At 41.0% G+C, this 25,524-nt stretch overlaps 2 protein-coding genes across 6 annotated transcripts in view; one reads left to right on the plus strand and one right to left on the minus strand.

Moving 5' to 3' along the window:
• Positions 1-25: 25 nt before the first annotated feature.
• UBXN2A (UBX domain protein 2A) lies at positions 26-25,439 on the minus strand. Of its 5 annotated transcripts, XM_030269458.4 has the most exons (8): positions 25,194-25,439; positions 20,134-20,389; positions 14,255-14,308; positions 12,697-12,832; positions 10,771-10,880; positions 9,050-9,190; positions 4,147-4,311; positions 26-1,332 (listed from the first exon to the last, which is right to left on the minus strand). In XM_030269458.4, exons 3-8 carry the CDS (start codon positions 14,293-14,295, stop codon positions 1,044-1,046), a joined length of 882 nt encoding a protein of 293 aa, XP_030125318.2. In that variant the 5' UTR covers positions 14,296-14,308; positions 20,134-20,389; positions 25,194-25,439; the 3' UTR covers positions 26-1,043. The 5 variants fall into 5 exon arrangements, with proteins under 5 accessions (XP_030125318.2, XP_030125319.2, XP_002188613.2 ...); XM_030269459.4 differs by lacking the exon at positions 20,134-20,389; XM_002188577.7 differs by lacking the exons at positions 20,134-20,389; positions 25,194-25,439 and adding an exon at positions 18,001-18,124.
• ATAD2B (ATPase family AAA domain containing 2B) overlaps positions 25,058-25,524 on the plus strand; it is a 75,323-nt gene continuing 74,856 nt past the window's right edge. Inside the window, exon 1 of the mRNA XM_072926318.1 lies at positions 25,058-25,168. Coding sequence (XP_072782419.1) covers positions 25,127-25,168 — 42 coding nt within the window. The 5' untranslated portion in view covers positions 25,058-25,126. The remainder of the gene's footprint in view (positions 25,169-25,524) is intronic.

A 25,524-nucleotide genomic window follows, 5' to 3' on the forward strand; every position in this document is an offset into this window, starting at 1 on the left:
TGTTTAGTAAACACAGTACAAAATATTAAGTCTTTCTGTTGTTTTCTCTTTTAGCAAACATGGAATAATTGGCTACAAATGTTATGCCTCAAGTGAACAGCAAAATAAAATATTTGGATGGAAATGGGGCAAAGTGGAGAGAAAAATGTCAGTTTTCAAGTAAGGATTTTCAACATCTTTGAAACTTGACCACATGCAATTAGTGTCTCCATCAGCTGGGCAGCTCAGGACAGAGGCAGATAAACAGTACAAAAACAACTGTGTCCCTCCTGCTTGGTAATAGCCAAAAAAGCTGAAGTTTTTGTGTGACAAAGCTACAAGTGGGTCGTTATGTTATTGAGCTAGGTAGTTTAACGCCACCTGATCTGCAAGACACCCGTAGCAGCCCAAAAGAAGCAGAAACCACTTCAACCATTGATCAGAACAATTCCTTCAGAGCTTACTTTGAGGCACTTCATATGCAGTATGCACCAAACTATCTCATTTGTATCTTCTCACACATGCACCCACCACCATGTGTAAGACTTGACAGAACATTATTACACTGCAGATCTTGTGATAAAAGTTACATCCTGAAGATTTTCAAGGTAGAGTTCAAATGTGAGCTTGCCTGCAGTATTGGTTGTCAAAGAGTTACTGTGAGAAGAATGCAAACTGCAGCAGTTTACACTAGAATGTAAGTGAAATGCTTCACTTTAGTCCAAAGTGCAAAAATAAATACTATTTTTCCTTAAAAGGTGCTATCAGTAGTTAAGTCTCAGAGAACTGTTCCACCTAGACCCACTTATTAAATACTAAGAAGCTTTTTACCTAAGGAAATTCTAAGGATAACATGCTGTACAGTTACCTCTGCTACATTATACAGCCAGGCTTTGAACACCCAGTTTAGCTGAAAATACCTCTGTTATAGCAGATGACAGCACAGCACCCATTCTGCTCTCTAAGAGCACAGTGCATGAGGATGTGAGGGCATCCACATATTGCTGGTTACATTTTTGGTTTTGCCTAGTTCACCCTGCAGATAATTTTTGGTCAGTTAAAAGCTAATTTGATCTTGTACTATTGATAGCATTTTTTTGCTCATTCTTGAGTTGTCCATTAGGTGTAGCAGCACTTTTGCAGTCATTGTCAGGTGCTTTTATCACTAAGAGTCTGAAAGGTTCAGTTGTTTTCCGAAGTCTCTGGACAACAACGGCATTTTCCAGCTTTGCTTCCTCAAGTGTGAGTGTCTCGTCCTGCAGCTCTCGAAAAGGCAGGGAGGTCGTCAGTGTGAAGGGAACACCTCCCTCAGATCCTTGATACTTTGTTATGAAGTCTCTGACATGGCTGATCCTGAGAAGAGAGTAAGAAAAACTCCGCATTAGAGTTTTGGCACTGCAATCCCCACACACGTGCATAACACAGCCACCATGGGACAGGAGTGAAATACCACTGCATGGAATGCATGACAGCACAGAACTGGAGCAATACAGATGAGGTGGAGTCCTGAAATGCCTGATCCACTTGGGAGGCAAGGACCAAGGTCTGCATGCTCTGAGTAGTCCCAAGGGGACAAGCATGAGTATCTTATTCTGAGCACTCAAATGCACCACTGTGGCTCATATGTAGTTACACAAACCTACCAGTTCCTAACCAGCTGGTGGAGCTCTTACCTGAGGGTTCTGGAGCCAAAAGCTAGAATAAATGCCTCCAGTGTGTGGTTCATGTAGCAGAACCACAATAAAAACAAAGAAAAGGGGGTTGCAAAAACTATTTGGACAGCTGATACATGGACTAAGTCTAAGTATAGTCCCATCCTCCCAAAGCAGGGGCACGGTGAATTCACTGCAGATTCAATCTGCTTGTGAAGAGCCTTGCAACAACTGAGCAAGACAGAAGTTTTGCTGTGGAAGAATCAGGATCGACTCATTTAATTTGAAAAGGAAGATGAGAAGATACATCTGTATGAATAAAATTAACATAGTGTCAATGTCCATTCTCTGGTCCTGAGGCCAAGTGGCATACAGGCTGCTGGCAAGTTCCTAAATTCATCCTTCCTCCCCTCCACGCACAGGGTCTCCCATGAGGTTGACTGTCTCCTGGGAATGGTCCAGGTCCTGAGCTAACAGCTGAACCATGGATGGCTAGGTATTGACTGAGGAAGTGCTGGCTGGCTTGGGGCAATGCCATCCAAACAGTTTAGCAGCAGATGCCCAAGAGTTTCCATGCCTTAGCCACACTCACCAGGACAGACACAGCCAGCAAAACAAAAACTAATTCCTGTGCATGCAGATCTCAACATAGAGACACTGCTTGGTCTTATAAGTCAAGAGCCTGAAAAACCTCAAGCAGGACTAAATTTTTGATTGGACATTTACAGGTGTCTACATGCATTATATCAAATTTCATTGGGTTCCAAGAGCAACTTGGGCAATTAGCCACAAGCTCTCTGTTTCAGGGTGAACAAGTTCCTTTCCAGGTTCCATAATTTATGCTCCAGGGTCACACAGACATAGTAAGTGCTGAAGAGGAGACACAACTCAATCCAGGACACAGCTCTGTGTGCTATTCCTACAGCTCTGCTCTCCTAGCTGCTGCACTCTCATGTCTCAATTCCCCACGGTACAACACTACAATGCTTCCTGTGCTTCTGCTCCCATCTTTCACCAGTAATCAACTCATATCTAAGCCAGCAGTTACTGTGGCACCTACACAATCTAACTGCAAAAAGCTAAAAGTCATCAATTTACCCAGACACCGGGTAATATGCTACATATGTGCTACATGTTATTAACCTATACCTTAGTTAACAAATAACTGACCGTCATGTGCACTGAAAGGAGTGCTGTGTATGCAATCATCACTCCTAAGGATATGTGCTCTAAAAGGATTTCCCTCTGGTTCTTATAAGGTTATATGCAAGTACTGTGTACAGCACAAACGTGCTGGTCTTGTGGTGAGAGGCTATGTTATGATAGAATATTTATTGCACAGTACTTCAAAAAGTATTACAACAGTAAAGCTGTTTTTCTGCTTATCTAGGATGTTTTTTTCCTCTCAAAAGCACTTAGCAGCTGTTCAAATGGCTATTTAGTATGAAGACAAAAAGCTTCTAAATATACTTAAGTGTGTAGGACCTCGAATCATGAAATATGAAGCCCTTCAATTAAGTATTTATAATTAAAATAGCAATTTACCCTTCAGCAGTACATCACAACAGTGTTTCAGTATGTATCTCAGGCTACTAACAGTAATAAATTAGTACAAGTCAGAGAAAACACTACAGTCATTAACCTTCAACAGCTCAGCTTTCCTTCTGACCAGCCACAGACATGCACAGTGTATCTTGACAGCAGCCTGGGTTGTATTAAATCTGTGATACCTTTAAATTCTTTCATTGAGAAGCACAGGCAACATATCCTTTCCACATGACATGACTGTACAGTACTGCAGTAATTTCTCAAATTTGGATTTGAGAAAGGTCTCTAAAGACAGTAGCTCTACAATTTAATAGTAAGGTGTTAATTTCACTTTCTCAAAACTCCTGCATACATTCACTGTGCTGATACCTTCTGACATTATCCTCATTTTTAAGCCTCTTTGGGAACCATAAATTTTATTAATTAAGAATGAAACACACTGTGTGTATTTTATTCTGTCCATGTTGACATGCAGGGGATGAACCTCCCTGCCCAGTGCACCAACTCCAGCCCTCCCCAGAGGTTTCTCTGGCTTAACTCTTTTCCCAGCTCTCACATGTGGTGCTGCCTATGCCCAATGACCAGCAGGCTTTTTACTAAGCCATTTGCTCCCGATGTAGTTGTTTCATGACAGATCTATCATGTTAAAAGCTATTTCTTCTAGTAACAAGCAATATGTACACCTTAACTTTCACTAATCTGCACCAACCTCCTACAGTTTCCTCAGATTTTCCTTTACACTCAGTTATGAACTCACTTCTAACAGTTCATATTTCTCTTATGCTCTCTTGTCAGCTAAAAGATTTCTCAAGATTTCAGAGGTTTTCCAAATACAACTGAAGAGCAGTTCAACGCCAAGTGAACTGAGGAGGTAGATTAGGCATAAAAGTTAAAGACTTAAATATACAAGCATTAAGACTAATAGTTCAGATGCAAATATATATGACAGTGGTTAAATAAATCTTACCTGTGAGAAACATTGAATTTCTGAATTATCCTTTCCCCATCAGCTAACCAGATCTGGACATTGGTGATAGGCTCCAAATCATTCAAGGGTACTAAAGGCAGGTGTCTTTTGTCATCAGGTCCTGGATGATCATCCCTCACTTTAGAGATTATCTTTGGAGTAGCACTTGAAAGAAAAGCCACATGAGGTTATGACTTCTGTGTTCACATGCAAACTCAAACTTCCCCCAGACCTCTGCTTCTGAAGCTTTCTGCCCCATAGCAGAAGAGCACAGATGACTTTTTATTTTAACAAATATAGAAACACTAACGAAAATATCAGTTTTTTTCTTTCTTCCTTATTTTTTTCCTACACCTATGCCATTATTTTCCCTTAAAGACTAAAACATGCTGAAGAATTTCAGTTTGCTTGTGTTTAACATTTTTATAAAATGGAAAGGAACTTTAAATGCCAGAGGATTAAATATGAATATACAAATGAAAAAACTGTCTGAAGATTCTTCATGCATTTTTGTACCCTAATCACACAGGTGAAACTTTTAAGGGGGTTGAGTATTGAATTTGCATACTCAAAGTTAATTTTCAGCGTAATGTGATTACAGTAATTCAATTTAACTGAATGTTGTTAGCCTTGATTTAGACTTCAGCATCATCCATCTCAGCTTAGAAGAATTACTCATCTATCAGAAAAACTTGACTTAATGTGAAAAATCCAGACTGATGTACACAGCAGTTGGGTTTTGTTTCCCTAAGGCATTTTCAGCAGCTGCCTGAACCAGAGGGGCAAAAATTCATATAATGACTTGACAGAATACACGGACCTCAGTCCAAGTGAATGGTCTTAAAATACAAACAATAAAAAAAAAACTGCTGGCAAAATTTTTTATGCTGAAGAAATGCCTAGAGCTTAGTGCTTCTTTCATGACTAAGCTTGTTCAGCATGCAGTTTAAGTCCTCACTGGGCCTGATCCAATGGGCACATTCTCAGCTACTGTGAGTATAACCAGATGTTTGCTTGTAGAACAATAGCAGTGATTTAAGGAGTTACCATTTCTCTTCTGAGCTCAGCTGTGGTCACAGACTACATGAACACTACATGGCAGTTTGCAGAAAAGCTCTTTGCACAGAAAACTGGCGAGTTACAGTTTCTTGAGAGAGAAGTGGGTAACTGATATCCATAGAGTAACAGTCTTAACTATACTGCACACCTGCTCTGCAGTCAAACCCCATTTTTACTTTCTTGTAGCTGTATTAGTTTATTCATAAGGCAAAAAAGTCACAGCTAATTTATTATTAGCTAATGACTTAATACGTTGAGGCTAATAATGCTGGAGTCAATCCGCAAGTTTAGTCAGAAGTATTTCAGAAACTATTACTGCCCATTTAAGTGCTGCCCTAACTTCTAGGGTATCATCCAGCAGAGGCACTTTTTTGTATCTTCCACAGAAACTCAGCATTAAGAGCATTAAGAGATGTACCTTGCGACTGGAGACAGACAAGAGGTACAGAACTGTTTTGGATTGCACAGAAATCAGCTGGGGCACAAGGACTTGGCACCAACAAATTACAAGAGTTACATCTGTAAAATATTCTGGCATTACTAGTACAAGTGGTGTACTAGCACCCACCTCCCTCACTACCTCAAACAACTTCTGTTCATACTTGACCTCAATACAAAATAAAACTTAATTGCGCTCCAGATCAGGAATAAAAACTTGAGTACCAGGAGGATAATGTTAAATAGTTTTGCAAGCAGAGGAAAAAAAAATTTAAATTTCAAGTCATACTTCAGTCCAGCAATGCCCAGCTCTTTCTGTCACCCTGTTTAGTTGCTGGTTCAGATACTGCTGATTCAGAACTCATGTGAGTGGGCTACCTCCAGGACAGCAGAGGCTGCAGAAGTGCTCAGCCGTAGTGTCTGGCTCAGGCTGGGCTGGGCTACATCAGTCACAGCTGTAGCTCAGACAACTGCCTTGCATGAACACAGATCTTGGTGTCATTCTCAAACCAACTTCCCTCACAGTCACATCTCCATATGCAGCAGGCACTGGAGGTGATTCTTTCGATAGCAAGTGTGTGTGAGACTGAAGCCAGCACATTAAGTGAAACTCTAAGAGAAAGTCAGAACATCCATATCACCAAGATTTAAAGCCCTTCTATATGTAAAAAACTTTTCTCTTGCAGAACTGACAGATAAAGCCATCTAGTGGTGGGAGCTTTGACTAAAGCCAAAACCCAAGAGTCTAAGTCTTATTAGCCTGAGATTGAAGCATTGTAACTCCTTTTTATAAGATTATCCTGAATAATAACTCCTGATTTTATAAGATTATCAACAGAAGATGTAAACTAGAGATCGAAGAGATGTAAGAGCACCCTGCCAGTTTTCTGGCAAGAAAAGGCCCAGCAGTCAGGTATCATGCCTTACCCTGACTGATAGTTAGGCAGCTTGACACACAATGCTTTAGCCTAATGAGGTTATAGAGCAAGCTCGCTTTGCTACAAGTCAATAGTTTAATTAACATGTTTCTGAGACTGTCTCAAAGATGCATAGATTAGCTCAACAGAAAAGTGGGGATGCAAATCTAGTCAATTTCAAACTATGAAATTCAGCTGGACAGTGATAGATAAAACAAAGTATACTCATTAGTTACACAAGTTCATAAGGTACATTGGAAATTCTTGATACATCTTATTTCTCCTATAGAACAAAAAGGCAGAGGATCAAGTTTGTCTGAGCTGTATCAACATGTATGTTATTTCTAGAGCCTCCAACAAAAGTTTTGAGAACTAGTCAATAGACCAATTCATAATGGTTCATCCATTACAAAATCCCTGCACCTGGGAACACTGACAAAATATACAGCATTAATTTTATAAGTTTATTTGTTAAGTAGATGCTTAGCTAGACTATAAGCTAAAGTAAACTCTTCAGTCATTTGTCTCTCACATTTCTGACTAATCATACAAATGCAACTGTAGAAAAGGAGTTCTATAGCTTAAAACTTTTTCCAAGTCTCAGCCAGCTCTGTTGCTGCCCCACAAAGCTTTTCTGCTGCAAGTGTGGTGTATTCATGCAATGGACATTTATTAATGCAAAAAGTGATCACTACTTTATGGAGTCGGAACACTTATGGCTCATGTTTCCAACATCAGCACTAATATTTACTTGTTTTTAAGGAAAAGGCTTTGATAGCACAGCACAGAATTGACAAGCAAGAGTAGGAAAGAAATAAAAAATGATGAGCAAGTTGTAGAATGTCTCAGTGTAGAAGACCAGTCACCTGAAATCCACAGATTAGCATGTTTCTGAAACCTAATTTGCCTACCAGGAAGCAAGATCATTACTTGCTGTAGGCACAGCAGAGCACAACAAGTGACTGAAAAACCTAGCAATTAGCACTGGTTAGCAGCAGAAACTCAGCACACTGAAGATCTTTTTGTTTTGTTATGAACAGCTCTACTTGTAGATAAAATAAGGTTAAGTTCCTGACCCCCACTCGCTCAGGATTTCCAAGCCATCAAAAGCAAGTCTTGCAGCATCTCGCCTGTCTCTCAAGGGAAGGTTTTCCCCATTGCATCTACTCAAGCATGGAGCAACTGAATGGACTGTACTACAGAAACAGATGAAACTCATAAAACAGATAATTGCTTCTCTGAGTCAGCCTGGAACCACTCACCCTTTATCTTTATCAATCTTTTGCTCTGCACATTATCTTATTCCCCTGCCTCAGCTGCTCCTGCCCAAGTCGGGCTTTCCCTCAGCACAAGCTCTGGGCCTTTGCAGCCAAACCCTTCCCACTTAATTGAAACAAGCTGTTTATCTAAGGCTGCACCTCAGCTTAGAAACCCCAGCCTGAAGGTCACTCAGCAGTGCCACCTGGTCACCGAACATGTCCTGGTCTCTAGGCTGAAGCCTGCATTTATAGGCACACAAGTCTTGCACAACAGGGATATGTCAAGCAGATAATGTGGCTGGAGTAAGCAAAAGTCACAGGGATCAAATAAATGAACTCCTGGCGTGTCGCCCTACAACAGCCTTCCAAAATACAATAGTTGTTTGGTTGTAAATCAAGTTCAGTTTTAGCATTGGCATGAGTGGCTGACACGCTCCAACTACAAAAAAGACATAGATCACTGCAGAATGCTAAAATGCCTTACTGCAATACATGCATGATTAATTACCGAACAATTTTAAGAGAATGCAAAATAATCTCTTACCTCTTCAGTTCTCTTTACGGGATTGTCATACTCCCCCCCAACCCTTCTCAAACTATTATTAATATAGCTTAAAAAGAGCTTCTTTTCTCTAAAATCACGGAATGGAAGAGTGAGAGCATTTCAGCTGGAAACAATTCTGCTCATATTGAGACCTGGAACAAAGAAAGCCAAAAGTGTCCTGCCTGTATCAACACAGCAACACATCCAGTGGATTGTGGGAGCCAATTATCCCCCAAGTTTCATGGAGAGACACCAAGATGCCTGCAGGATGGAACACTCATACTGTCAGCAGATGCTAGAGGAGAGCAGCTTGTTCAGCCTGTGGCAGAGATGGTGGTGGTTGTGGGGCACCTAAAAGCAGCCTGCCAGGATCTGCAGGAGGGGCTGATGCTCATTATGGTGGAAATTCCAATGAGAGGCATTCAGATTGGATATACAGAAAAAATTCCTTCCCATAAAGACAGTCCAGCACTCAAGAAGGCTGCACAGCCGCTGCTCTTACAGGATTTCATGACCAAATTGGATAAAACCCTGAGTAACCTCATATGTTCCCACAGATGACCCCACTTTGAGCAGGAGCTTAGATTAGAAAACTCCAGAGACCACTTGCCACCTGAATTTTGGTCCTTCACCATAGGTATAGTTCCCTTTGGCTACTCAATCATAGATCACATCAGCCTACTCACCTTCCTAATCTGTAACCATGTCCAGAAAAGGGATGAAACATTGGCTTTTTTGATGACAAATACACCTTATCCTTTTTATCTTCCACTTTCACTTCTACCTCCTCCTTATCAAAAACCTTTTGCAGCTCAAAAGGCAGTTCCCTTAAGAAAAAAAAAAAAAAAAAAAAGGTAAAAAAAAAATTACTATACTGTTTTCAGTATATAAAATAGACCAATGATTAATACCTGTTCAATATTTGGCCTTTCAAGGATGCTGCTTTTAAAAAATAATTTCACAAGTATTTACTGAGAGTTAGGTTAAGTGCATAGCATACAAATAACTTCCTGAATAACAAATAACAAGTTCCTGAACAGCAAATTAACTAGAAAATATATAATTAAAAAAAACCCTATGATGCAAGTTGTTGAATGATGTTCAAATTTACTCAGCAGTTACCACTCTAAACACATAATGTGTAGGAAGTTCAATGTTGCCATACACTGCTGCAAAAGGTTCAATTATTTTATCTCCACGGGGGAAAAAAAAAGGCTTTTAAAGAGGAAGAACTGAGTTTAGACACAATGTATTTAATGACAAACACAGATCTCAGCTTCTAGAAATTATATCATCACTAACAGCTCCACTCTTTAGTGCAGTAACATCACCCTGGTAATGTTTTAATTGCATGAAGCAAAATACAACAATGTCTTTGTCTCTGAGCAGGACAGTACAATTTTGGGTGGTGGGGCTCAGCTGGCACAGGGGCTGTACTAAATGCTTCTCCACCATCAATAATTATGCAGAAACCATCTCATAATTAGCATCTTCACAGGCAAACAGTGGAATAAAAGTGGCAAACTTTTGATGAATGCACACAAAGAGCTTTAAACAGTGCAGTTAATTGCTATTACAACTAACACAGGTGACAGACATACAAGAGAAATAGTGTAAAGTTAGTATTTTTGGTGGCCTAGCAAAATACGGAAAAGAAAAATATAATGACTTAGTAATTTCACATGCTTGATAAGGAGGTATTAAATTACATTATCCATAAAATTATAATCTCCTCTCGATTTGTATGGGGTGAAGAAACAGACTACAAATTAAAGGCTCAAAATAACACTGGCTAGTATGGTCAAACTCCTTTTTAAAGCAACAACTGCAAACAGTAGAAGAAATCAGGACAGCATGTAAACTTTTAACACAGGGAAAAATGAAAGATGGCTATTAACACAGGAATTTATGTAAGATTGTTATATATACACAACAGCAAGTTTGCACTTGGAAAGATGTCAGAAATTTAAGACTGATCAGAGTTGCTTGATGCTACATAGAACATCTGTGCCCATTTAAGACTTTTCATCAACAAAAATAAAACAAAGACCATAAAACCAGAAATGGTCAACCTCTTGTGCATTGAGTTAATTAGTCAAAATACCATTTGATCTGTAGCTCTTATTGGGCACTGATTTATTCTTTATTTCATTGTGCACCTGCTGTGCCCCCTGCCAACGCTGGCTTTTATCTATTCATCAGGAACTGTACAACTACTGCCACTGAGAGCTGTGTTAAACCTGTTGATGTTCCAACAGCCATTAGCACTGCAGGAACGAGACTGGCAGGGCCTGTGCTCTACAGAGACACCGCAGTGCAGCAAAGCCACGTAAAAAATGTAGAGCATAAGCTAAGTGCTACCCAAAGCACATTAACTCAGGCTGGTTAAGAAACAAAACTCACTTACCCCTTTTTAATGGACTCCAAGAACTGCTGGTTTGCAACATCAGCGTAGCCCCGAAGTTCACCGTCATTTACCGTAAACCCATTTTTCCAAAGTTTAATGACTACATCAACCTACAGAGTAAGAACAATTCTCAATGTAACACTGATGAAAAAGAAGCTTGGTATACCCCATACCCTGTGATTATAAATCATCCACTACACAGGCTAAAAATACTGAGAGCAGGCTCACTGTAATCTGCCTTGGCCCCATGCCAACAGGCACAGCAACTGCAAGAGGTAAATGACATTTCTAAGTATCTTGTGTCAATCAGGGTTATAAACAAACCTTCCCCCAATCATTTAGGCTTCCTAAATCAAGAACACTCCTTCAATTCAGCAGAGGGGAAAAAAAAAAAAAAAAAAAGAGCTGGTCTATCCCAGCCAGCTGCAACTCTTCAAGAGCTAATTTGAGATCATACATGCCTGGTGTTGGAACACCAAGTGCCAGAATAGTCCAGCTGGGGATTTATTAGGGTAAAGCCTTGTTCCAATCATTCAGGAGGATTTTCTCAAAGTAAAGGCATTGAGATGATGCATGCAGAAGCCTTTCACTCAGGAAATTAAGCAAGTATCAGAAAATTTACTTTCAGACAGTCATGCACTTATGTTACCCTGGAATTCCTGGATGTATTCAAAACCTTGGTGGTTAGGGGAATGAAAAAATAAATTCTCAGTAATTCCTTAACGTTGCCAAAAATCATCTACTACTCCACCTTATAGCCATTGCAATATTTACTGAAATCTCTCCAACTGTAAGATGGGTATTTGAGATTGTATTTTCATATTAATGCACCATGCCATTCAAGAAAGCATTTGGTTATCGAGGTCTGATCCCTCGATAACCCCAGCAATAACACTGTCTTGGCAGATACTTGGCCACAGATGAGGACACAAATGCAGAATTCACCTCAGCTGAAAATTAGTTTGAATGAAGCTTGATAGTACCTGACAAGTTTGGGTTTGTTTTTTTTTTTCAGTTTGACTTGTTAGGTGATTGCTACATAAATAAACAGCAAGTGCAAACTGCTGAATAGAATTCCTTGTCTCTCCATTGGGTGATTTGTCAAAAGAAGTAAACAGCACTGAGCAAGATTAGATTCCATCAAAAACTCTTGTGTCTCATGACACCAATGCATATGGAAAGAGTTCTAATTTTGGGAAGGCTCCTCTACAGTGAGCCAGAATGCAAATTTAACATGGACTAATTATTCCATACCAACTTCCCATTTAAGTATTGACATAACTGATGCCATGGAACACTATTTCAGGACTGCAATTTAAAATATTGCTCTTGACATTTCATTTCTTCCGGGGTCAATTAAGGACCTGTGAACATAATAGCAATGCCCACTCCAAATTTCTTCTTGTCATCTTTGTTCTACATGGCCTTTTCTCCCTCCCCTTACCAGTCATTGATGAGTAACAGAAAAACATGAAAAGGACAGAATCACTGAGATACAAACCCACACTGAACATCCCACTACAACCATAATTATATGAATAAGACCAAAGGAAAAATATTTGGGCTATGCCTCTGCATAAAAAGGCTGCAGCTCCTTAAATAACTTCTTATGTAACAGTACTTGTCATCCCTTGAACTCCTGCTCACCTCACTCTCCTTCCTAATAAAGCAGAAGCACATTAGCCAATGCCAGCATCAGTTCTAGAATGACTCTAAACCGACCATAAAGCAGTGAGAGCCAAAAGCCCAGCAGTAAAGGCCTGGCTGACTGGGAGATGGGAGGCTGTTCCTACACCTTTCTGAATTCTGTGTGCATTTTTTAACTGATGCACTGGAAAAGACTGCTGGACTTCTGCTATCTGTTTTCCAGAATAGTCCTGGAGTGCTGTTACAACAAACATGACTATTTTTTTCTTCACTGCCGACCTGGTTCTTGACTGTAGTTGGGGGCACACACATAGCAGCAACCTTCTGAGCTTCTTCAAAAAGGTTATCTACAAAGTAGTCACAGTTTTGTTCTGTACCATTCAAAATCTGATCATCAGTTCCTGATTTACACACCCTGCAAAACAAAGACAGAAGCAAAAATGACTCCTCAGAGGACATATTAGAAGACAAGTAGGTACCTCAAAATCTCAGTACCAATAAGTATAGAAGGCACACTCCCCGGCACCCAGCTTACTCAATTTACTGAGTACAAAGCATCAGGTCAAATTCACATTGTGCCTTTTCTATAAACTTCTTACCAGTCTCTAACTGCTACAATTTGCACTTCAAAAGCACAAGCTAAAGAACCATCATCAGAAAAGATGAACTAATCTATGCAAAGGTTCTAAACTTGGTATCAGAGCCAGGAATGCAAGTTAAATTATTCATACTTCTAACCATCATACACCTAGCTGCACATGAATGAAAGTCTTTCCTTAAAGCAGTTCTGTGATACAAACTTGGGTTCCTTTGCTGTAAGTTTTAAAAAATACAAGAAGATTGCCGTAAGATTTACTCATCAATCCCACTTCAATCTCTCCATTCCTAGCACCATTCCAGAACCATCATTACCGTCTTGGAAAGTGCATTAGGGAAACTCAAGTAACTCAACACCCCTGGAGCACACTGAAGAAATACAATGGAAGCCTTCAACACTGTGGAGACTGCCAGGGTATTAAAAAAGATGCATCAACCACATCTTTTTATAGAACACTGTATATGTGACAGCTGTTTGTTAGATTTTCACCAATCAAAATGCAGAAATATGCAACCTGAATGATTATCTCAGTACAGGTTCTTTGCATAGTAAGAAGATTATGCAGCTTTTCGTAAACATTGCAGGAGTTAGTCCTACGGGAGATTCAGAAAAGTCTATTTTAAGCAATTGAGAAAATAAAAATCCCAATTCTTCAAAAGTTATCCAATTTTACATAAAACTCTGTGTTGAATTCAAGAGCAGCAATACCTACTGGAATGCTAATTAGATACATTTGCATAAAATGGAATTGTTTGCAGTGCACCTGTGCAACACTAAGAATCCCTGGAGCTTAACATCTTAAACAAAAGAAAACCTCAATAACTTTAAAGAACAAATTTCAAAAGTATTCTGTCTGCATTTTAGTTTTCTAATAGAACAAAAGAAACTTGAAGCATTAATGTAGGTATTCATTATGCTTTACCTCAGAAACAGAACTGGAAAGCAAACACCTCCACATCAGATGCAGAGCTGCAGTGAGTTAGCAGCAAGTTGAAAGGCTGCCTTGCAATTTTAAATTAAAATATTTACACAGCTTCTTGCATCTAGGAAACATTTCAGGTATATGAAAAATCTTTCAGCAAAACAACAGGATTTTTTTTTAACTTTCAGTATATGTGGAACAGATGAATACAGTAAAAATACTGTATTTTAGAATTTAACATGAAGTTGAAAAGTAATGACAGGACACACAAACAGCAGTGGGAAAGGAAGACAAAAATGGGGAGAACTGGCACCTACCATTCTTTCTTTACAGTCTTGATATTGTCCATGTCTTTCATTCTGGTGCTTCCCCTAATTACAAAAAGAAAATGGTTTAAAACCAAAACCAAACAAAATGTTATCACACTTTGCCTCTTTTTGTAGCTGAAGCACTCTTTATATTTTTTCCTGTGTTGATAATACATTTAACCAGAAACCTCAACCTTGCACCCCACCAAGTCTCCAGATGGTTCTTTGTTTTCCTGCAGTTTCTAATTTAATGACACATGAACCACACATCTGTTCCAGACGTTCAGGAACAAGGTTACTTTTTCATAAATGTACAAAATAAATTTCACAATAACAACAGAGTAATGTGAAAATACATGCCCATACCTCTATGAAGGAGGGAAGAAAAATCACATTCCTGAGTGGCATGGCTTAAACTTCCCTGATTTTACAGTATTATGAGATGGTTGCAGAAAAACTGCACTGTCACTGCAGGCATTTGAGTGACCTTCACCTTAACTGTACATTACTTAAAAGGGGCAAGATTTGTCAGGTTATCCTTCCTACCTTACCTCAAGACATTGTTGCAGTGGAACTCAGAAACTCTGAATTATCATTTCTGGCCTACTGTCAGCTGGCATGAAAATCCTGGATTTGTAAGTACTAAATATGATACAGGATTAGTCTGCTGAGTCAAAAGAAATGAAGAATCCCACACTGATCTCATTACAGTCACTTTTGAATGCTCTGAAGAAAGTCACAGAAAGTTGCAAAAAAGCCAGAAACTCCCAAAAACACCCTTAAAAAATAAAAGCACTCTAAAATTGGAAAAACCCACAGGAAACCAGAAATTTTCGGTTGCAACTGTGCTCAGGGAGTTATCCCTGACAACCAATGGTTACACAGATGATGGTCTGCTCCTTGCAGGTTCAGGACTAAGTTATGACATTGTGTGTGGCATCAAACTAAGCAGTGACAGCCATCACACTCCTGAACAAAGCAGTATGCACAACACCACTAATATGAATTTTACATGATTTTGAGGTTTAATTTAACAAGATGTGGAGTTTAGGGGAAAACAACATCCACTGCAGCACAAATCAAAAAAAAAAAAAAAACCTCAAAAAACCAAAAACAAACCGACCACATGCAGTACTAATTCATGCTTCTTGGCACTTGAACACTGGTATTCAACTTGAAAGTTAAAATCCATGTGAGATACATGCTGTAGAAAAACATATAAGCCTCCAAAAAAACCCTACAACAGTCAACCTTAAATTTAACTGGTGTTGTTACACATTAAGTCAAAACATATTTTGCACACCTCTGACACGTCACACAAGATGAGGTATAGTCTTTTTTTTTTTTTCCCACAAATGTTCTGCCAGAGCCCCACATCTATCAGGCAAGCCTGTGCTGGTACATGATGATGTTATATGCATATCTGTTTGTTGCTCTTAAACTCTGTATTGAATGTGGGAAAAAAAGAAGTCTCAGTATCAAGCGAGCAGAGTGAAACTGGAATGCTTAAAAAGTGTAATTTTTTCAAAATTTTTTCAAATTCAGTTTTAACATTCTGGCATGTAGGGTTTTTTTTATGTTTAGCCCAAAGTAATTCTTTGTGGTTTGTGTTAATGTGGTTATCTTCTAATCTTTCACTCCACTATGCTACTCCCCAAAGCAACAAGAGCCACCTCCTGCCATCTGCTTTTGTTGATCCTCTGTGACTTGTCATCAGAGCTGTTAAAAAGAAACAGACACAATGAAGCAGCTCTTCAAATTAGCTCTTTGGCTACATTAGGCTGGCCTCAAATGTGCATGAATAGTATTCAAAACTGGTCAGCTGTGAAAGCTGCTGTTCCTTCTAAAGTACAACAGCAATTACACTTTGAAGAAATGTTTGCGTTAATCTCTCTCTACGTGAAGAATCATCCTGTACAGCATATTGATGTTTATTATGGCCAAAAGCTGTTAGAACATAGCCATCAGAACGCACTGCAAGCACTTTAGCTCAGCATGTCAACCCAGCCAGCACAAACCACCTCCTCCCACCAACTTCTGACAGACATCCCTAGCTGCTGTTTAAAATGTTAAGAATTTTGGTACGTAATTCTTGCGTCAGTGGCAAAAAGCACCTCAGAACCGAACTACCACCTCCAGAACCTAAATTTAAAACATGGGAAGTAGCTGCAAATGCCAGCAGCCCACCACAGCTACATCTATTAATTTGGGTTAGGATACTCGTGGCCATTCCCACATAGCCCCGGGGGTTTCCAGCCTCATCAAGATGGGCCACTGACCCAGCATGGCCTTTCACAGCCAGGGTTTCCAAACAGGCAGCCCTCAATAGGCATATCTTTTACTAGCAAATAATTTTATGGTCAATACTTTTGAGCTCACATTTCCAGCTATTTTAACACAAGAGAAGCAAAACAGAAACTATCTGTGAGGTTTTCCTTGCTGTGAAGGGCAGAAATACCTACAGAAGCACATGCAGCCCCCCTCCCTTAAAGCCTGCTAACCCTTTACTAACTTTGGCAGAACAAATTCTCCAGTTGAGAGGTGCTCACAGCACAGAACAGAAATTACAGCTGAAAAATGCACTGTACTGTGCCATAGAGAGATGGGAGGCTACGGAGAAATGGCAAGTACAAATTAATAGCAAGATGAGCATCAAACCTAATGGCCTGAACGTGACTGATGTGCTCAGGTACAAACCACAGCATTCATGCTTCCTCTCCAGCTGGCTAAAGGAGCTGTGCACTCAGAAAGAAACCTGTCCACAACCTTGATGTCCAGGTGTTAGAAAGATAAATTATTTGGTTGTAGAATTGTCTTATTAAGGTTTAGGATTTGACATGCTTCAATGATCACAGACCTAAAGGGGAGGAGGCTAAACAAAGCTTGGGAAGATGGATATGCCACTGATGGTGGACACAAAGAACGCACAATTTACAGGCCACAAGGACATTGGACAGAATTTCCAGAATGATAAGGACTAAACTAATAAAGCCAGCTCAGCAACTGTGCTGAAATCACTTCTAAGTGAGTAAAAGGTAATTTCGGCAGGGCAAATCATGACAAGCAACTTATAGATCACCAACGCAAGAAAACCACCTACCTAAAAGAAGACCAAGCATGCAGCCTACCTAACATGAGAAGTAAGGGAATAATTTAACCAATAAAGTCAGAATACTCACTAATAAGAGAACTATGCAAACTTGTAGCCAGTGAACATTAAAGTCTATGTTTGCTAACATGTATAAAGAGTGAGAAGTTTTGATAGCCGCGCTGGCTTTGTGGATTTACCACGCAGCCCTTCTTTCGGCTCAGAACCGCAAATAAATCAAGTACCTTGGCTCTGTGTGTGGATTAGCCTCATGCACAGCAAGTCAAAGAACCTATTTCGGGACAACCCCGCGGCTGCGACACCTGAACTCACCCGCACCCCGAGAGCCAGGCCGGGCACACGCTCCGCGCCTCCCGCCGCTGCCCAACCCGCCCGCCAGGAGGTATTTTTAGGCGATGAGGCAATACCACGGTACCGACGCGGAGGCAGATCACCAGGGAGCCCCGGGAGGGGCCAGGCCGGGCTCCCCCAGGGTCGCTCCTGCTGCGGGACGCGGCCGATTCGGAGCAGGGCGGCGGCAGCGGGGAGGCTCAGCCCGCCCGCCCCAGGGACGGCCGCGGGCACAGTCTGAGCGCGGCAGGAGCCGAGGGAGCGCCGGCCCCGCGGAACGTTCTGCCTGCCCAGCCCGTCCCCGCAGCGAACTCACCGCCCGTCCCGCAGCGCCCAGCCCGGGACCGCCCGCCCGCCGCGGAACTCCTCGGTGTCCCGCCTTGAGCGGCGCAGGCGCGGCGGCGCCGGGCGGGGCGGGCAGAGCTCCGCCCCGGTGCTGCCGGGGGAGCCGAGGGGTGTCCGTAAGGATCCCTGCCGCTGTGCTGGGGGAAGTGCGGCTTTCCCGGGGGTTGCCCTGTCCTCTCCTCCGGGGAGAGGCGAGGAGTGGGGTGTTTGCGGCTCGCCGCGACCCGCCTTTACGAGCCGGAACCCCCGCGTCGCTGCGGCGGTGCTTGGGCAGGACCTGGCGCAGCGCAGCAGAGATAAACATCCCTGCCCGGCCTGAGACTGCGAAGGCAGCTCTGTCCCGACTGCGGAACAAAGGACGCGGTCTGAGTGTCCGTCTGTCAAGCCGCGGCACGTACAACAGCGGGGAGCGGTGCCTGTGTTTGGGCACCTGCCCGGGCCCGCGGCCCGGCGGGAGCAGCGCACGCTGAGCCCTTTGGATAGCGGGAACGGCTCGTGGTGCGGCGGGCGCGTTACGGGCCGGCGCTGACACCGTAAAAAGGAACTCAGCCGCGGGCTCGCACCGAGCACAAAAGAGCGGCGCGCTGTCTGGGAAGCAGAGCTCCCGAGGGCGAATCAAACGGGAAAATGGGATGGGATCCTCGGGGAGGGAAGGACTGAGCAGAGTTTCTCTGCGCTGTGTTGGGCCTTGGAGGAGCCGCTCTCTGCGGGACGAGGAGGTCCCGTGGTGGTGCCAGGAGTATCCAAGTATCCAAGGCAAACACCGCGGAGAAGCTGCCAGCCCCTAGGAACACCCACGGAGCAGAGTGAACGCACCTGCGGGCTGTTTAACAAGGGTTGGGTTCCACCCACCCCCCGCCATCAATAATTAGCGATGCACTGTAAAACACTTAGAATTAACCTAAACTGAACAGCCACAACTATCTAATTCACACTAATTAATGGGAAATCCACTGCGAATTTACAAGTGCGATCAAATGTAATTCTAAAAGCAGAGGTAATACTTCATTGAGTGTCGTCTTCACGTGGGACACGTTTCTGCAATCCCTTAATCACAACAATTAAAATCACATTGTTCAGAAATATTAAAATAAGATGCTGAGTCTCAAAGTTCAGTGATGGGTGAGTAACAAGTAAAATCTGACACTTGACAGCTATAATTTATTTCTCTTTATAATGCACGTCACAATGCACTGATCCTTTTGAAAGCAGTTTGGATTAATTGTTACATTTTAACTGGATGAGATCTAATTAGAGCTCCTACTTATGAATCTTCAGGGAAGGTAGAAATTTGTCTTTTGTTTCCGTTAAAATACATGGAGTCTTATATTTCAAAACATGGACTGCAGAGATTCTATTCTCCCTGGTTTTGTTTAATGTTTAAAATAGTTTGACATTTTAGAATAGAAGATACTTCTTTGTTACAAGGGTTACTGATTCCATTAAACAGGTTTTATATATTTAGAACTTAAACCACAGATACCATGACTGTAGAAAAGTCAAGGAATTTACAAAACCCTAAGCTAAAACATCAGAAAGTTGTTTTGCAGTGCTGGACTGTTTTAAATTTTCTTTCACTGTTTGAAGTACACTATCTCCATATCATTAAACACACAAGTTCATTAATATGCTTAACCCTTTCCTGGGGGCCCTTTCAGCAACAATTTGACAGACCCAAAGGTAAGCATAGAAGGAGGTGAGGTGGGACTTACCTGGTGTAATGGTGCAGGTGTCCTGGCTGCAATCACTTATTGATTTAGAAGATTAGGTCTATTACTGGAAATCAGAGTACAGCTGGAGACGTGCTGACCTACTACAGTAAGACTCAGTGTCCTAGTGAATTTGGTTTCTTAAAAGCTCTTCTAAGTAGTGCTGTCCTCTCTTAGGAGTCAAACATTTGACAAAGCACAGGAGTAACAAAAATCTTAAGAAAGAACTGCAACTCTTGTATAATGTAAAAAATTTCTTTAAAGCTGGAAATTTTCAAGTTAGAATGTTGTTACAATCAAGACATCACTAAAATCCTTTTAGACTCTGTGCATTTAATACAGCTGATTCTCTGGCAGTACACTAGATGAACAGAAGCAAATGGTCCTTTTCTTACCGTGTGGTGAATAGAAGCAAACAGCCCAGACTGTGTCTGCTGAAAAACCTTTAACAGGGTATTCACGAGATGAATACAACCATCTCATGCCCCTTTGTCAGGAGAGATCAGATGCAGTGGCGTGGAAGACAGTGACAACCCCCAGACTTGTTTTATAATGTAGGAGTGAATCTCAGTGTTGAGAAAGTAAAGGAGGGTTTTAGCTGTCACCGACAGACCTGTCAAGGTCACAGAAGAACCAGCACACACAGGACATCTAAAAACAAGCAGAAAATTAATTTTGAAGGGATATTTTTAAACCTTATATTTAACAAGGTTAGCCTATGCCAGAGGATACTGTCAGCTACCTATAATTAAACATCAGCCGTATTGATTGACCTTAACTTGAGAGAGGAGCTGTTGCCTGAAGCCTTTTCAAAGTGTGTGCACACAGAGTAGGAACACACTGTGAGGAACTGGGACTGCAAAATAAATAGGAGAACAGGGTCTGGTTATCCTGCAAATGGCAATTCCACTGACTAAGACAGCACATTCCTCTGCATAGGATGAATGGTCCTTGAAGAAATGTTAAACCTTCTAGGCTGCCACACAGAGGGGAGTAGTTTAAGGAACCAGTGTTCCTAGGAAGTCAGCAATGCACTGGAAAAGCAAGTCATTGTTTTGTGGGTGAATCAGCATTCATGACAATCATGCATTGAAAGAAGTATCCACACATTGCTGGACTCTTGGACTCTAAGTACACAAGAAAATTGAATATAGCTTCAATTTTAAAATAAGTGTGAAATGCATAAGCCCATGAAAAATTCAAGGCAGCCTGAGCAACTGTTTGTAACAGATAACACACATTTGGAAATAATGTATTGTGAATTCTCAAAGACACTTTTAAGTGAAACTACAATGATGACATGGTAGTGTATTTTATGAGCTTGTTCTTGGACCTGTAACAAAAAAAAACACACTTTGAAACCTAAGATTGCGTGTGAGGACTAGAGAGATTTATGAACCAATAATGTTTTTGATGGACTTGCCATGTGATCCTAATCAAGCCATTATGCATTTGTCTGGTGCTGAAGCTTATCTACACACGTGTTCATAAATGCCTATTTTTATTGTGAGCATTTTAGGACAGAGTCTGGTTTTTACTACAGAGCTATACATCACCCAGCATAGTAACAGGCTGGTGGTGCTACTTTCATATGATTAATGATCATAATCACCAAAGTGAGATGATTTGCCACTTTTGTCCAAGATGGAAGTAATTTACAGCCTGAATGATAGTGCAAAACATACCCTGCAGATGGCTGTCTGCAATATCATCAGCCTATGAGTTTCACACAATTATTATTGTTAGAAAAACTATCTGCTGTGACCTTAGCTCAACAGGAAAAATATTATGGAAACTAATGGCCAGATGTGATGGCAAGATGGTTTTGAAATATTATGAGGGAAGTTTTACCACTCCCTTTTAATGTTATCTGAGAAACCTACTCTCTGATCCCTCTTCAAGTTGCACTGATATTATCTAGTGTGGAAACCAGTCTCCAGATAGGTGCACTGATAATGGCACTGGACATTGAGTATTTAATTTGAAATCATAACTATTACCCACTTTTAAATGACAATGGTAGTCTTCAAATAATGAGCCTTCTATAATAACATAGCAAAATGCCTGCAATGTGGAGTGATTGCATCATGTTCTCTGTTCCAGTTCAAGGTAGTACCAATCCTGATTCCTGGACACTGCTTATTTGAAGTTTCCAAACTTATATCCCATGGACCTATCTTCATATGGACAGTTCTCAAAGGAGTAACCACACAATCTTAATTTCCTAACATGCCCCTCAAGAAAAAGCTTAGGGTGCGTGTACAAAAGCAAGATCTCTTGTGAATCTTTTTTTATTTCAAGATTCAACTGAAACCAGGAGGAGCTGACAGCATGATTGAGAGGCACACATATGAGCTTATAAATAGAGGCCTGAAAAGATGATTTGATTTCCATTCTTTGGAATGTTGCTGCTATTCAGAGATATTGCAAAGTAATCTCTGGTAAATTGCCTATGATTGAAGCAAATGGTAATTCAGTGAATAGAGCCCTCTGGTCCTTACAAGAAAGAGACTCTGCAAAAGTTCTGAATAAGGGATGAAGGACTTTTTCTTTTGTTCTAATTCCTGATTTCCTGGTAAAATAGGGACATGTGACAACAAAATCATCCATGTCCAAATATTTCTTGTGTCCTTAAATATCATTCATGTAGCAAACAAGGTTTTCCATACAGGGTAATTTTTAAACGTCTTTTTACATCATGATGTCCTGATATGGCTTCATTCCCCATCTCTTTTGCTCAAGTCATTTTTCATATTTTACCAATTTCCTAGTAGTGTACCTGCCTTGGCAGATGGTGTGGTTTCTTCTTAATACATTTTTCAGATACCTTAATCTCTTTTCTGAACAACTGGAGGTAAAAGGACATTGAACACTGCTGTAAGCTTCAGCATTCATTATAAACTGGTTTTATTTGAAATATGGTCCTTCCCAATGGCATTTATTTGTAGAAGCATTTAGACATCTTGAAACTGGATGAGCTCTACAATTTTTTTTAAAAAGCAATACATAGTGGAATGTGGCTTCAGTCCTTCCCCCCCTAATTTTTTTCATTTTTGTCTCTCACTACCCAGAGTTCTTACTTTTTTTCCCCCCCCAATCATCTCCTGCACGTAAAGTGCTGAAGGGAATCTAAATAGGTTTCTAATGCTGTTCTGTCTTCATATGACACTTGAACCAACAACAGATAGAAAAAATGGGAACAGGTAAATTATTGGATTAGTGAAATTATTCTAAATCCCTTTCTATAGTAATTCATCTTTCATTGTAAAACCACATTTAAGTCTCTAAGTATGTGTGATATAAAATATTAATCCTATGTTAACATGTTCTCTGCATTAAAAAAAAAATTCAATCAAAGCTACCAAGCAAACCTTGTAACTTATGACTGATTTATTTATATTGTCAGTACTAAAAATGGTGATGAGGCTGACATGGAAGCTATAAAGCCATAAGCTATTTGAGTCAAAATAACCAGCCACACCTTCTAAGAGGAACAAGACAACTAAGAAACCTGTAAACAAAACCATCTGCGAAAAACAACACAGGGAGTTAACATCCGAAATGAAGCATGTCTTTCCATGTTTCCTATTATGCTAACACAATGAGAATGAAGCACTACAGATGTTCAAAGAAGAGATCAGGGATTTTTAACTACATCAATCTCTCCACAGTATCATAAAGAGTGCTCTCTGGGTATGGCTCACAGGAACGAGATCAGAACACACACACAAAAAAAAAAAAGAAAAAAAAAGGATACAATTGTGGTATAAATATCTAGCAAATATAGAATAAATAGCTTTTGAGTTGGGGAATTTCTGTTATTTCAAGCAGAACTGGAGAGGCACCCAGGAAAACAATTTTGCTTGCATATTGACTGAGTTTATTTTACTTTTTAAAATCATCAGTGTTCATGAGAGGAAGAGTGCTGGTTTGAATCAGGCATGTTGCAAGCAGATGTTATGCAAGCTTCCCCAAACAGCCCTGCCAATGACTGCAATCCTGAGTTATGACATTCACAGTAACTGCTGCAGCCTGGGCCCTTTTTTGGGCCACTCATCTGTTGGTTTTCCCAAAATGGGGATATTTTTTGTGATGAGTACAAAAACTTGAAGATCAACATTTGTTTCCAGACCAGTAGAATTTGAAAACCATATCTGAGTTTCATGGCCTATCAGTACTACAGCACAGAAATTTTAAAGTACATTATTTGTCATTATATATATGATGTGATACTGTTACTTAACATATCTCTTGGTATTTGGTAAGGGGCAGTCTCTTGTAGTTTCCTTCTATTCCTACTTTTGAAGGCTAAAAGGATGTGATTTCCAAATACGATTCACAGAACCCCTCGTAGGTTTTTAATTAAAATACTCCTTCGCCTACAAGTGTATGAAATTACTACGTCCCTTCATAACCATTAAACAAATAAATTTAGAAACAAAGGGTATAAAACCTACCAAAACCAATCTCATGGAGCAGAACTACTCTACTTTTGAAAGACACTGGTGATTCTGGGACAGGAGATGAAGCACTGTTGCTAACATAGATTACAAACTCTAAATATGTCAGATGAGACATTACAGTTCCCATCCTGAAATGCATTGTATTTTGGAGTATCTCATAAAACTAAAAAATTGCTGCTATTCACAGTATATATATTTTTTGCTTGGATATTTAAAAAGCTGATTTTCTTATTATATAGCCTGATGTCATTGTTGCATATTTTCTATTTATAAGTACACATTCTACCATACTTTTACAGACTGTAATCTTGCAGAGAAAGATGTGGGAGCATGCAGGTAAAACAGAATAATAGTTTTTAAAATTTATTGTTTTTTACTAGAATATTATTGCACTTTCCATCTTTAAACAGTAAAAATACTTTGATAAAGCTTGCTTGAGCCTAACAGTCACAATCATGTGCTCAGTAATTTCATGATACTATTCTTTTTGGTTAAAGAAGTAAGAAGCACAGAAATGACTTGCCCAGCAGCGCCAAACCAGTCAGTGTGAAAATTAAAAGGTTGAAATTTTGTCACCTACAGCTGTATACTTGTGTTCCTCAGCTATATTTCCTTCACAAAGCTTTTGGTTTCTGGGCTTATGTGCAGGTACTGTTATAAGCTCTGTATAGGGCAACAAGTGGTGAGAGAATGATTCTTACATCGACAAGAAGGGACTGGGTTCATGATCAGGGTTATAGTTTGTGAGTAATTTGAAAAGCATTTAGGCAGCCGGTGTAGAATAATGCGTTGTATTCTTCGCCCCTCTGACAAGCGCCTGCGATAAGGCGGGAGGTGGGGAGCAATGAGCTTCCCAAGGACCGAGCAGGGAACGTGAAACGCAGGTTGAGGCAAAACGCGGGGGACGCTGCCGGTGACGGGCGCGATGGGAGAAGCAAGGGCGCATACCGACAGCCTGGGTGTCAAGGTGATTTCTTAAAAATGAGGCTCACCAGAGTGTGAAAAGACTTTTCCACAGGGAATTATGGAGATCTCGTCCTTGGCAGATCTGTTCGCCCAAGCTGTCCGGTCAGCTCCTGGCAAGAGCCTCCCGGGGCGAGCAGAGCAGGCGGCCCCAGCCCCCAGCCGGGCGGCCGAGCCCCGTGCCGGGTGCCAGCGCCGCCCTTCACCCCGTCAGCTGCTCCCCCTGCCCTTGACCTCCCCGGCCCTCGGCTCAGCCCTCAGGGGGCGGCGGCGGCGGCGGCTCCCCCGCCCCACGGGGTCAGGCCAGGCCAGGCCCAGCCGGCGCTCTCCAGGCCGCGGCGGGGCCGTGAGGCTGTGCAG

Source organism: Taeniopygia guttata, chromosome 3 (genome assembly GCF_048771995.1).
Source record: "Taeniopygia guttata chromosome 3, bTaeGut7.mat, whole genome shotgun sequence".
NCBI classification, from domain to species: Eukaryota; Metazoa; Chordata; class Aves; order Passeriformes; family Estrildidae; genus Taeniopygia; species Taeniopygia guttata.

Coding starts and splice junctions, on each gene's coding strand:
- UBXN2A (XM_030269459.4), bottom strand. CDS start 14,295: ATGAAAGACATGGACAATATCAAGACTGTAAAGAAAGAATG. Junction 9,191..10,770: donor TTGGAGTCCATTAAAAAGGG/GTAAGTGAGTTT, acceptor TTTTTTCTTAAG/GGAACTGCCTTTTGAGCTGC. Junction 1,333..4,146: donor AAATTCAATGTTTCTCACAG/GTAAGATTTATT, acceptor CTCTCTTCTCAG/GATCAGCCATGTCAGAGACT.